This window comes from Pseudonaja textilis, chromosome 6 (genome assembly GCF_049901715.1).
Source record: "Pseudonaja textilis isolate UNSWEBS1 chromosome 6, rPseTex1.2, whole genome shotgun sequence".
Lineage (NCBI taxonomy): Eukaryota > Metazoa > Chordata > Lepidosauria > Squamata > Elapidae > Pseudonaja > Pseudonaja textilis.
This window is the reverse complement of record NC_141995.1, coordinates 37,876,890-37,891,339: the sequence shown is the minus strand read 5'-3', so window position 1 is coordinate 37,891,339 and position 14,450 is coordinate 37,876,890. Positions and strand designations below refer to the sequence as shown.

The 14,450-nt window shown below is 35.8% G+C and overlaps 1 protein-coding gene across 20 annotated transcripts in view; it reads right to left on the bottom strand.

Annotated features, from left to right (window-relative positions):
• Window positions 1-14,450, bottom strand: part of SORBS2 (sorbin and SH3 domain containing 2) — a 199,721-nt gene that overhangs the window by 16,262 nt on the left and 169,009 nt on the right. For 13 of the 20 annotated variants that reach the window (XM_087936301.1, XM_087936299.1, XM_087936300.1 and 10 more), the window contains 5 exons: window positions 11,755-11,843; window positions 10,157-10,203; window positions 8,336-8,450; window positions 8,111-8,239; window positions 6,119-6,313 (listed from right to left, as the gene is read on the bottom strand). In XM_087936301.1, the coding sequence (XP_087792427.1) occupies window positions 6,119-6,313; window positions 8,111-8,239; window positions 8,336-8,450; window positions 10,157-10,203; window positions 11,755-11,843 (575 nt within the window). Of the gene's footprint in view, window positions 1-597; window positions 1,372-6,118; window positions 6,314-8,110; window positions 8,240-8,335; window positions 8,451-10,156; window positions 10,204-11,754; window positions 11,847-14,450 lie in introns of all 20 variants that reach the window. The other 7 variants (XM_087936284.1, XM_087936285.1, XM_087936286.1 and 4 more) reach the window with 2 other exon arrangements.

Below are 14,450 nucleotides of genomic sequence, written 5' to 3'. Positions count from 1 at the left end.
AGCAAACTAATTGAGGCATTTAAGGGAGTTACTGAACTGTTTTTGGCCAGGAAGAGGGCCTATTTTAGAATAGGAACCAACATGTTACATAATTTATGTAACACGTAATTGGATCTTAGTGCAGCATGTTTCTTTTTGTTATTTTTTTCTGTATTTATGTATATTCCATCTTTATAATTCTAATAAATAACTCAAGGTGGCAAATGTACTTTTCTATATGATATGATTCCTATTCAAATAGGGCTCTTTATTTAAAATGAAAGTAATATATGCCCCCATAATAATATGTTAAATGTATCTTCTGGTTTGATGCAAATATCCTTCTAGGTGCTGCTTGTCATCCTTGGAAAGAGTCAAGGATTCTACATTGCTGGTAAAAGCCAGAGTTAATAGTAGGTATAGTAGTTTTTTTCAAAAAGTTAAGCAATCAACTCATCTCCAAAAAGAATTGAAGGAACGTTGTGTATTAGTATGCTTAAATTGTTCTTGAAAATTGCAAGATATAGTAGAAAGCCTCATGCCAAAACAAATACATTGAACAAAAACTGGACTAATGATGTAAGTACAATAAAACATTATTGTACAATGTTTAAATACCTCTTTAGTATCTGCTGAACTGTTGCCTTCAAAAGTTATCATAGGCTGTCTCTTATTTGCCATTGGTGACTCTAAATGGTCAAGGTCTGACACTTCCTCTATATGAAGTCTTGCTAATTCTTCAGGCATCTCAGGGGCACGTCTGTGGAAACTTAAATCTTTACTTTTTGACTGTTCCCCTTGCATGATTGACAGCAGCTCCTCACAGAGTTCCTCCTGTTTGCCAACCTCCTTTAGTGTTTTGGATAACAGGTCTTCTTTGGAGAGGGCAAGAGTATGGCCTGCTATGTTTTGCATTTCTGGAGCAGGGTTTGAGGGCTTTTTGTTTTCCTTGACGATGGGGATTTCTTTCATCCCTTTGAAATGGTTCCACTCAAACTTATGTCCTTGGTCATGAAAATGGGTTGCTGGAGGAGGTGATATGCATGTAGATGAAGAAAATGGCTTGGATGAAGAGTCAGGGAACACATGGGAGGCCTTTGATGAGGGAACTGGAACAGTATGGCAATGCTTTATTTGAGGAGTGACATTATCTGAGAGGCACCCTGTCTTCTCTAAACCTGTTAAAGGTAGAGAGCCAAATTCCTCTAAACCAGAAAGAAAGCTTTTAGGAAAAGGAGGAGGAGGAGGAGGAGGGGAAGGTGTGCTTGAAGATGAAAAGCCAAGAGTCAGTGACAACCATTCATCAGTGATGGCCTGAAGATGCCTTTTATTAGAATCTGGATAAGAAGAGGATCTGTATCTGGGAGGAGGGGGTGGTGCTTTGGAATCCCACTTGAGAAATAAAGGGAAAGAACAGGAGTTAAAACAAGGTGAAGAACTGGGCTCAAAAAGAATGCTTTTGTTAAAAAAAACCCATCCTGTTAACTCTTCATAGGCTATTACTCACTGAATGTACATTTATGAATTTATTAGCATATCAATCAGGCAACAGAAAGCATAACTGGAAAGTGAAACTTTCAGGTTCTTGCCCAAGACTAAGTGTCACACATCAAGACAGATTTGAATCACCACGTTGCTCTCATGCCAGCCAGACTAATGGCCCAGATGTGATTACCCAAAATTTTCTTTCTGTAGCCTTATTGTTTTGAGAGGAGAGTGGTTCTACATAGCACAGAAATATGCAGTTCAGGTTGGGATACTTTGAGATTAATCAAAATTAATCCCAGGTGCTACAAGTGTTTAAGTTCTTCACCAACTGATAAAAGACCCTGCAATAACAGATTCAATAAAATTGTACACTGTTTTTATATTCCCTGCAGCTACCCAATCTATTTTTTTACTTTAAAAATAATAGCACTTCACACATTATTACATTTCCTTTAAAGGTACATAGGATCCAAATGCTAGTTTGTGCATATAATAGAAAATTATTTTAAACTCAAAACTGTTTTGAAAAAATATAATTATTGGCTGAATAATATGGTTAAGCTGAAACATTGATTGAAGATTTCTTCTGGTAAAATAAAAGTCCTTTTGTAAGCATGGAAGAGCTGGGATTCATACGTATATTGCATCAGTAGATATCCATTGCTTCAATAAATACTGAAAATGTAGTTTTTGTTATTAATTTTCCAAGTTAAACCCTCATTTGAAATAAAAAAGTTTGAAATCTTAGAAAGGCTAATAGTAACATTTATATTATATATAGAATTTAGGTACCAGGGAGAACATATATATTTTGAATTAATTGCACAGGAAATCTAAAGTTATGATTTAGTTCTTAAAATAGAATTTAAATAATATAGAATGGATCTCAGCTGTCACTAAGAAACACAAACAAAAGAAATACTTTTGTAAATGTTAAAAATATTCTTATGAACATGGTGTTAATTAGCACTAATTTTAAGTCAAATAGATTTAATATGGACAATGACAGTCATGGTTCCATTTCTGCAAACAGCACAAAAAGCTGAGCAAAATTTGAAGATTATCCTCTTTTGTATTCAGTCATTTGAAATAGAAAGAACAATTTTAACTAGAAAGAACAATTTTAACTAAAAAGAACAATTTTAAATAGAAATCTTCAGCCCACAATCACTAATAGATATAAAAATACAGTATTATTAAATTATATAATATGCTATAAATACAATTTTACCACATTTAAATATTTTACTATAAAGTTATCTGTTTTGTACATCATGTCCATCTCTGGCATTATGCATTATGCTTGTTTAGCAAGAAGTGGAGGTCAGAGATAGGGAAAACTGAAGAGCTACATTATGTTTCCATGAAGATTTGAAATCAAACAGTACTACATTCATTGTTGGGTATCAATAGGCAGATATACACTAACTTCCTTAGTAAAGTGCCAATTAAAATCTGATGGCTTGCTGTTGATCCCCAATACTAGAAAAATCCATGAGAAAAGTATATGTTGTATTTGCATCATTTTAATAACCACATGTTTCTGCAATAACAAAAGTATTTTGCATTAGTTACTGTTACAATGCCAATTCTAGTTTGAGTTACACCTTTTTACTGAGAAATTTTATGGAAGTAAAAGGTAGTGCTGGAAAATTGCATAGTTAGATCAGGAATCTCTCAAGTCTCCCCTCCTTTCACAACTCAAGAATAAAAACATTTGCTGAAGATCCAGTATTAACTTAATGTTTTTTTCCTTGGAGAATCCTAAAGCAATTATAATTCACATTCATTATTATGATTTCCTTTGTCTGAAAACTATTCTCTTCTCATCCAAGTTGAACAATGATAAAAGATACAGGTACCCTATGTACATGAAATCATGCAGACAAAACAAGTTCATGTAGTAATTTATAATGGGATGCTACTTGCTGCAGGTTGTTGGCTGGCAGCTTTATTTAAGCTGGTGAATCCTCTTTTAGAGAAAAATAAACAGGAAGATATCCTGCCTGGGCACTGTAGCCATTTTTCACTGCATATTCCCAACATTCAGATTCACTATGGTTTTTGACTCTAATGAGTAGCCTGATATTCTGTAGATATTCTGAGCACTGTATAGCTCCCTTATCTGGGCTTCCTCTTGGTTTCCTTTGAGGAAGTGGAAAGAGTGCTCTTGGTATGACCTCAGACATATGAGGGCTTAGTCTATGCCCTTCCTGGTTCAATATAGGACTGGGTGAGTGTATGATGACCTGGTTGTGGGAGATTATCTATCTTATGCTTCTCCTTAATACATCCTCCCTGGATCCAGAAGTGTTTGACAACTATTATCTACTCTTCAGTTTTCCCTTCTGGTAATGATGTAAAGAGCACATTGGGATGCAACCAGAGACAATCTAGAGAAAGTAGATGATCTGAAACCTTTTCAATTATTTACACATGGGCATGGGATGGAGAAAACATTAGCTTTTGTAGTCAGATAGCATTTTTCAGGATCTTGGTGTAGGAAGAGTGATCCACAGGTCTTACTTAACTTCCCAACAGCTTTTGTTACCATCAAGCATGATATCCCAGACTGCAAGTTTTGGGGATCAGGGCCTTTTTCTGCAATATTTGCATTCCTGCTTCAGCGGGCAATTCCCTTCAATGGCAGTGGATGAGGCTAGGTTGGCCCATATGCTGCCCCCCTTTTTGGGTACTGCAAGGCCACAAATGAAGCTGCTCTGGAAAAATTGTTTCGCAGTTGGGATGTGATATGAACAGGCTGATTTAACTTTATACTGCCATTGCAGGCCCAGCTGAAGTTGCTACTGAAATCTCATTCAAATATCTGGAGATTGATGGAGTATGGATGGGACAAAACAGGCTGAACTCTAATAAAATGGCATTATTGGATGTTCAAGACATTTCTAGCTAGTGAGCAGTTATAAGAAGGCCTGACTGTTCATGCCATAATCACCATGCAAATGGAGTGCTCTCTACTTGGGGCTTCTTTTAAAACTCCTCAAAAACTGCAGCAGGTCAAAAATGTACTGTGTGGTTGGCAATACCCAGTATGATGATAGAGAATATAGTCCTGTTCAGGATACTACATAGTGTATACTACACTACAGTGGAATTCAAAGAACTAGTTCTGATTTGTAAATCCCTATAAAGCTTGGCCCCTATGTACTTTAAGTACTGCCGAGTTTGGCTGGCTGGGGAATCCTAGAAATTCACAAATCTTCAAGTTGCCAAGGCTGAACTCCTCTGCTCTAAAGGTTCATTGGTCCTGCTCTAGTACAGTTCTTTTAGCACATCCAGAAAGCCTTTAGGGAATGGCCGTTAGCCATATTTATTCAGATATTATATATTTACTTATTTTGAAAATAAAATCATATGGCCTTTATAGACACTAATTTTAGTTAGCTAATGGAAGAATATACAAATAATAACACAAAATTAAAATTTGTGACCCTCACCAATGTCATAATAGTATCCTCTCAAGCAAACAAACAAACAAACAAACAAGCAGCCCCCTCATTTTTAAAATGCTGGCCTCATTTCCCATCCTAGCTCAATTCATCTCCTGAGGGAAAGGGCATTTTCAAGGTCCTCCAAAAGCTAAAAGGTTAGGGACCCTTCTGCATCTCAGGAGCATTGGTGCTACTATGGAAAAGGCTTACTTCCTAGGTTCCAACAGGTTACAATATTTAATAGAGACCTGGAGAGAGCCCATCCTATCTGGTCTAGACGGATGAGTAGATATCCTCAGGAAGAGTTAGTCCTACAAATAACCTGGGTTCATGCCACCCAAAACTTTAAATGTAATAAGCAGCATCTCAAATTGCTCTTGGAAATAAACTGTAAGCCAGGGCAACCCATACACCATCAATCTAGCACAGACAAAAATGCAGGACTGCACACAGCACAACATTCTGGACCAGTTGAAGTTTCAGGGTAGACATCAAGGGCAGCCCCTTGTAAAGTGCATTGCGGTACTCCAAATAGGAAGTGTTTAGGGCATGAATGACTCATATGTAGGGACTTCTGGTCCAGGAATGGGTGCAATTGGTTCACAAGTGTGATTGGTACAAAGGCTGCAACTTGTGCACCAACTCTTATTTATTATAAGAGGTTATATTATTGATTTGTTCTTGTGGTGTATGGTACTGTGTTACTCTTATTTACTATGTCAAATGTTATTTTGTTCAGTACATTATCATAAATTATGTGATGTAGATTTGGAGACACAAACATTTGGTAAATAAATTGCAATAAATAATATGTATTCAAAATTGCCATATCCTAATTAGTTAATGGCCCTTTAAAGAACTGGTTTAAGAGAAATGGTTTCCACCATTAATTTAAGGCAATCCTCACCTGCCATAGATGAATGTGTATGTATGTGTATATTGTGTGTGTTTTTCTGATAAGAAATTGGATCAGGTTCAAAAAGTTAAAAAGAATAAATGTGCCGTTTGCATTGTATAAATAATGCAGAAGGTCATTGAATCAAGTAAACCTGCATGAAATAGTATCAAACTCTGCTTCCATATGCTTTTCATGAGCTTAAACTGTGCGAACACATTATTTTTATTTTAAAATGCAAAAATACAAGAACACCATAAAAAAACCAAGGTAACCTAAGAGAGGAAAAACAGTGCAATCTCACCTTAGCTGAATGGTGGATTTTGTCACTTGAGTAACTCTGGGGTATTGGAGGAACAGGATATTCATTTTCTCCTCTGGCCATGCTCTTTTTGACTTCTACATAGGATACTGGGAAGATTCCTTGCTTATTTGTTCCCAGTAGCTTGCCTTCATACCAGTTTTGATCAACCCGTCTAAGAAGAATGACTTTGTCTCCCTGAAAGGCAACACTCAATAGATGAAAAATTGTTGTCCCATCATTAATGCATACAATATATAGTGATGGAATACACATTCCTTAATTGTGATGGACTATTAATGAAAGTGAATAGTTAAGAAAAGTCAAGAAGTCCCAAGGTCAAAATGCTTCTCATACAGCTTCAGACCTTAAAGTAACTTGAGGCACCGTTCATAGAACCAGCAGTTGTCTAAATGAATTTTTGAATGGAAAGACGAATTGTGTGGCTCTTAGTGCATGCCATGATCCTAATCTACCAGTTAAGAATGGAAATTCCTCTTCCAATGAAATGGTAGTGAGACAAACATAGGAAGCTACAATAATTGTCTAATGCTAGTCCTACCTAGGGACAATATATGGGAAAGGGAGGGTTCAAAGGTTGCATTTACTTTTCAAAATGTTTGTGCTGATCAAGGAAATTTACCAAGAGTTTTCTTCCTTTATAGCACATTGTCCAAGAAATCTCTTTATTGACCTCTGAAACATGCCCCTTAGCACAGACCTCTGCAAGAGAGATTTTTACACAATAACATGGCAATTCAGGTTACGAGGGAGAAGCCTCTTTTGAAGACCCACTCAGGAGGACACAGAGCATAATAAAAGCGAAGAGATTTCTGTTAGCTCTAGGAGGGAGAAACGTCTTTGTAAAGATCTCATTCTGCTGACAACGTATGGGGCCCTTTAAAAAAAACTATTTTTAAGGAAAGTACTAAGAGCCTTCTTGATCTCATTTTAAAAAGTAAGAGCTGGCCACTTTTTCTATGGATCTTTAAAATACAATACTATAAAATAAATAAAATACTATAAAATAGTCCTTGCTTAATGACCCTAATTTGAACCAGCAACTCCATTACCAAATGAAGCAGTAAATCAGCAAAACATCACGTGGCTAACTCATTTAGCAATGGTTTCATTTGTTAAGTGAATCACCTAAGGTCATTAAGCAAGACATCATGGGACTGCAACTTGCCAGCTCTTGCCAGCTTCCCCATTGACTTTGCTTGTCAGAAGCCAGTTCAGAAGGTCTCAAATGGCAATCATGTGACCACAGGGATGCTGCAACAATCATAGGTGTGAAAACTAGTTATAAATAACTTTTTTCAGCGCTGCCATCACTTTGAACAGGTGCTAAACAAATGGTTGTTAAGCAAATAATCACCTGTATGTAAGAAGCCCCTTAAAAGCACTGGACCAGAAAGAGGCCTTCTCAAAGTGGATTGTAGGATACAGCAAGATTTGATATTGCATGTACTGTATATGGAAAGAAATAAGCTTTAATTCTTTCCCCCAGATACAGTTTTGAGTCAGATTTACAGTCTAGCATCTGGTATTTGCACTGAAAGAAAACTCTGATTTGGTCCCAAATATCTTCAAATTGTACATAGGTAATCTTTGTTTAGCGAATGCTTCAAACAATGACTGTTCATGATGGTGATGCAAAAAAAATAACTGCTTTGCTTAACATCCTAATTGCCAGTCCCAGTTGTGGTCGATAAAGAAGGGCTACCTACAGTATATTGTTCAGCACTTTTCATTTGCATTGCTGTAGGGAGGGCCAGGAGTTGAAAGAAAGGGAGGGAAAGAAGGTTAATACCAATGTAGGGGTGGGGGGTGGGGAGAGAAAAGCTCAGCCGAAAGAAAAAACGGGCAGCATAAAGATGTAGTAGCCTAACTTACAGTCACAATATAGCCCTGGGTAATATATACTTGAGTGAGTAAGCCCCTTAACAGAGAATCTTTGCCAAACTTGGTGTAACACCCAATTTTATCAAATACCTTTCTCAATGAAAGCTCCACATTTGTATCTGCATTGAAATTATATTTTGCAATAGCTTCTCCAATCTCAGCCACGTGTGCTGGGGGTGGTGGTCTTGCTGGCTGTGCTTTTTCTGGGGGAATAAGTTTCTGAAGAGAAAATAGTGGTTATTTTAATCAACCTTTCCAAATTGGGTATCTGTTTGTAAAACTCATATATATCAGATTGCTGGTGTAAAGACAAACCTCAACATAAGAAATAGGAAAAATCCCAACTCTTCCGTAGTGTTCGCCCTCATACCAGTTTTGATCCACTTTCCTGAGGATGTAGATAGTGTCTCCTTTCTTAAAGGGCAGCTCTCTGTAACAAACATTTATACACAGTGATGCAGAGTTGACATCCTGGTAACTATATCTTGAATTGAATATTGTTTATAATTTTAATAACAAAAAGAACCAAAATTAGCAGCTAGAAATTACCACATTTTTCACTCCATATGACATACTCGCCCCCCGAAAAGTAGGTAGAAATGTCTGTGGGTCTGTGTTGGTCCATTGGTGAATAGCAGCCGGGTCTTGGCAGCGGGGTCTTTTTACAGTGCTGAATCCCACCTCCTCTGTCTTTGTCATTGCCTGCCTGACTCTTTTGCAAGAGTCAATAGGCAGAGCTGGCACATGAGAGGATACCTATCTGCGGTCCTCTCAGGCTCCGCCTGATAAATTTTTTTCTTGTTTTCCTCCTGTAAACCTAGATGCATCTTATGGTCAGGTATGTCTCACAGTGCAAAAGATATGGTATATTTAGTAATGAGGTCAACCATAAACACAAAGCAATTCTTTGGGAAAAACCATAAAAGATAAAGAAGGAAAACTAATGGCAGAAGACTCATCAAGATCAAAGTATTAATACAGGTAGTCCTTGACCACAATTTGGTCCCAAATTTATGTTGCTAAGTGGGACAGTTATTAAGTGAATTTTGCCCCATTTTACAACCCTTCTTGTCACAGTGAAGTTAGTAACACAATTATTAAGTGAATTTGGCTTTCCCATTGACTGCTTGTCAGAAAGTCACAAAAAGTGATCACATGACCTTAAGACTCTGCAGTCGTCATAAATATGTCTCAGATGTCAAGTGTCTGAATTTTGATGATATGACCAGGGGGATGCTGCAATAGTCATAAGTGTGAAAAATGGTCATAAGTCACTTTTTTCAGTGCTGTTGTAACTTTGAATGGTGACTAAATGAACTATTGTGAGTCAAGGACTACCTGTACAATAGGGGAGGGAATTAGGATGCTGTTGTACAAATCCATCTTGCCGAATGTATCCATTTCTGCTTGATTGCTCATGCTCACTCATGCTTTAACCACTCTTATCAGAATTTTTGCAACATTAGGAGGCTATTATTGAAGACCACTTAGAACCTACAACTAGTTTAGAAAGTATTAGTGTAAGTGGCATATGAAACCCTAATTTTCTATCCCACTCTAAAATTTAGATTGTTCTGACTTTGCCAGCTTTAAGAAAGGCTGGACTTCTGTGTACTTTGGCAGGCTTAAAGATATTTTTTTTCTTATAACAGTATAGAAATTCACCCTAAGAGCAATTTTGTCTTATCTTAATGCTGATAAAATGGCATAAAGAGCATAATAAAAACTATATTGGTGAGAGTGTTGAAAAGTGAAAGTAAATCAACACTGCATATTTAAATCATACATTAACAATATGTCCATTTTTATTTTACTGCAAAATTGTTCCCTCTATACTAAATAAGATAAAAGAAAACAACTTCAATTTTAGAAATTATTCTTTTAAATATGTACTATTCAATTATGCATTAAATATTGCTAAACACTTTATGGGGGATGAGTCATATATTAGTTAAATATTGCGGCTACTAGTTCTTAAATTATTGAATATTGCAGTATGCTCAAATAGTAAAAAAAATAGTTTAACTACATAAGAACCAAAGACTCATTTGTATCCATTGTAATATTATTGCACATATTTAACATTTAAAATTCATTAAGATTCTTTGGATAAAAAAAAAATGGATTAATACTTACTTAGAAGTTTGCGCCTTAAAGTCATATACTGCTCTAGCTGGCAGTCTCTGTAATAGAAGGAAAGAAATTAGTCTAAATAACATGTATTTAAAATAATATGTAAAATGTATCTAAAATAATGCCCCTCTGATGTAGCAAAAAATGGGAGCGGGGCTGCATATGCTTCATATAATGTCTGTACTTGCATTTTAGGTAGCTGTTTCAGGATGGCTCTACTTCATGATGCCTCTATGTAATCCTAAATAACCTGCTTTCATGATAGCAGGGAAGAGAGAGTACTACCCCAATTAGCAGCAATATTTACTGATTAATACTTGGTCCCAATTTTCTGGTGCATGTTATAAAAAATATAAAATGAAACTACTTTAGGATATCCTTCAGAGGACTAAGTTTTAATATAACAAAACCAAACACATTGCACAAAAATGTTAATGAATCTCTGTATGCTTCCAAGTCTACATTTGTATTTCAAATATTATTAAAATATTGAGGTTATTTTGCAAAAGGAAGTATTCACTATTTCTGCAGAAGGACCAGAAATTCAGAGAGAAGGCCTGGAATTCATTGACTCCAACTTTTCCTTTCATCTAGATAGTAAAAGCCTAAGGAGCAGCATCAACAAAGGGAAATGGGATTAGCATCCTAGAAAGGAGAAATTTATTTAGGCCGAGTGCTTTCATTGTGATTTAATCTCTTCTCTGAACACTGTGTACCTCTTGGCAGGCCCACAAATATACTGACATTTATTGCTTGTTAAACAGATGTTGCAATTTTGGTTGTTGCGTCTTTCATCTGCAGTTCCAATGCATACTTTTTCTGCCCTCCAATCCTCACAAAGGAATTTGAAAGCAATCTGCAATTATCTTTACTTTTCTTGATCTCAAAATGCAGAAGACATATACAGATCATCATAAGCCAGTCTAATCAACTGTAAAAAAGGCAAAGGGACTGAAATCCGCCAAAGTCTTCCTGGCTACCTTGCCACCATTCCTTTGTTCCTCCTCAAAGCTCTGTGAGATGAAAATACAAGCAGCTTGGAAATTTAGATCATCTGTGATCTAATATCATAAGATCCCAACAACTGTGATCTTAGCTGCATGATACTATAATGGAGGGAAAGGAAAGGAAAGACAAGTTCCAATTAGTACGTATGAAAAAGAAACGTCCAGGAGCAAGATGTCAAACCTCTAGGGAACACATTAGAGAAGGCCTATTCAATGATGAAAGGATTCCTGTCAATAGTGGGGAAGTGAAAAGCCTACAAGGACTGCAGAACCATAGGGAACAAAAAAGGGAAAATACCGGCTTTGCTACAATTTCAAATTCAGAAATTCATTGATTCAATGGCTCAAAATAGATGAGATCAATCAGGATCAGAACCAGTCCTGAACTGGTACGGAGTACTTATGCAGAAATGCCCTAATTGTAGCCCATGCTCTGCTTCTCCTTTATCCCAACTGCATTGTTTTGTAACCCCAGGTGATAAAACAGCATTGCCAAGAAGCTGTGCAAGATATGCTTTTTAAAGATCTCCAGGTGTTTCCAGAAATACACTTCTGGCTTCAGACATGTTTGTTTAAGTAATTTTCTGGCCTTACCTCTCTTTCTGGAGTTCCTCTCCTTTCCTTTGGAATACACCGACTCACATCAGTGAAAGCAGAAGAATAGTTTCCAGGAGATTCCTGGTCTACTGAAAGTAAAATGCCATTGGATGAAAATTCATGAAAAATAATTGTGGAAGCTTATTTCAAAGGAAACTACATCTAAATTCATGTTAATGTGAATCTGAATTAAACTAATGTAACAACAAATAAACAAAAACTGACAAAACAGAAGTCTAGCTATGGAAACTACTTCCTATACTAGTTATACAATTTCGAACTGAGCCTGAAGCATTAAAAAGAAAACCAAGACCAGCAACATAGGTAGCATCTTCTCTGATTCTTACAACCCTTGATTTTAGAGGAACAGCAGAAGAATAAGTTACTGAAGATGCAAAAGGTAAAACATAGTATTGACTCATAAAGCTAATAAACATGTATCCACATGCAAGGGAATGTGTCAAAAGCATGCCACAATGATGGAATAATGAAATTCTGAGGTAATATAGTAGAACAGAAATGTACGACTGTTTTATGTTAGACCAGATTAGATTACGCATTTGCCACATTACTGTATAATCTGGGCTTGTTTTAGAACAAGTAGATATGAAAACGTGGTCACCAGGTTAGGAGTGCAGTGCTATTATTTTTCTGTTCTCTGTGCTGCCACTTTTCCCAAAGATGCCATTTGCTGTAAGGGGAACTTTGGGAAAAACAGTCCTGGGGACTATTTTTCCTGTAAAAAAGGGGAATCATAAAAGCTACTAGCGTACCATGCCATTAGTCAGAAGCATTACTGCTATTTTTTTAATAAAATAATCACAGATCAAACAAATAGCTGCTTTCCAGGTTAAGTGATATCTATAATTCCATATTTCTAGCTCACAAAACTTAATTATTTATATAGAAATGTCAATGAAATAGGATTGCATCCTTTCGGTGTGATCCCAACGTTTATTAGGGAAAAGCCTTCTTAAATTCAGCAGATTGATTACTGAGTAAACACATTTAAGATTAGAATATGACAAGTTGAAAATACCTATGTAAGTGCTATTAACATGAAGAAAAAAATAATGTAGCTCATTAACACTTTTAAGCAGATTTGTAAGGTCTATACTATAGTTCATTTTTATAGAAATCCTCAATGAGAAATAATTATTCTATTTGTTATTTTCAAATAACTATTTGTATTTATGGTACCCTAAACTGGAATTTCTCAAACTTGGTAACTTTAAGATGCGTGGACTTAAAAACTTCCAGAATATAACTCCAAGTGCAATTTGTGTTAGTGGCACCTTTCATGTCAGAAATTACTATTGCATGTAAGAAATGATAGAAACTGCATATATCTAAACCCTGATATCTAAATAATATGTTCAATTTATTACATTTACATGGAGCAAGAAGTTTCTGGACTCATTTCTGAACAGCAATTCTAATTGTTGGTTTATTTATCTACCAAATTTATATGGCTGCCCATATCACAAGAAGTGATGCTGGACGATGTACAACAATGGTATATGCAAAAGCACCATGAAGTTTGGACTCAAATCTTCTTTTTTTGTCTTCCCCCTGGGCAAAGGAGACTGGCACACTCATTTTAAACTAATCAAGTTGTAGATAACTAAGTGAACTCTAGCTAGTGTAAAGCAGTATTGGTTTACCAATAAGTTAGGAGTATAAACTATATTTTGATCCTTGCTTCTTTTAAATGAGAGGTAATATGTGGCTTTACTCATGTTGCTAAAATATAATTCCCTATATTGCTTGCCACTGGAATCAGCTCGGAACTATGGTTTAGCAACCCACTGTTTAATATTGTTTATAACTGGTTCAAAATAAGCAGATTTAGCATCACAGGAAATTTGATTTTAGCATCACAGGAAATTTCATTTAAAAGAAGACATTTCTAATCTCAGTCTCATTGGAGAAGATGTGAGGGACAGCAGAGGAGCCATTGCTTTCTGTTGCTGCTGATAGTTGAGCTATACAGCTCTGTGCAGAGGAGACCATGACCGAGTTGAATTTTAAAATATTCCATATTATTAATGGAGATCATGTGCCTGTTATTATTTTTATTGAAACATAGACTTCAGCTAAGTAGATGAAATTGCAACTGTAATACTCCTTACCTTGGTTTTATCCTTGTAGGACTTGTCCTTCTTAATATTAAATGAAGCCATTTTAAAATTAGTAGATTTTAATGTTGCCACCATCATTGCACAGATGGAAATTTAGATTAGTGAGCCAAACATTCAGTTCAGCCATAATTATGTTTCTACATAACTGAATTATTTTGTGAACCTAGATGGAAATAATTTTAAAACAAGTGTGTCTTTTCTTATTATTTCATCTTGTACTTTCTTATATTCAGGTGACCATATATTTTATTAGGAAATAATAATGTACTTTTTTCCAAAAATTATTAATATGAAAATTAGACCATTTGAGACTTTTTCACTGTATGATATTAAGTTTCATTATTATTTCATTCTTATTTCAGTAACTATTCAAATTCTAATAACAAAAGATTACTTTTTCCTTTTGTTGGCTGGTCTGAAAAGTGCGACTTTATACACTGTTATTGTCATAAACTGATTTTTTTTCATTCCTATGACTGACTGTACAACATACAATTTCTAGGCTATATAAGGTGCACAACACAAATGTAATGAGAATAAACTAGAGAGGAT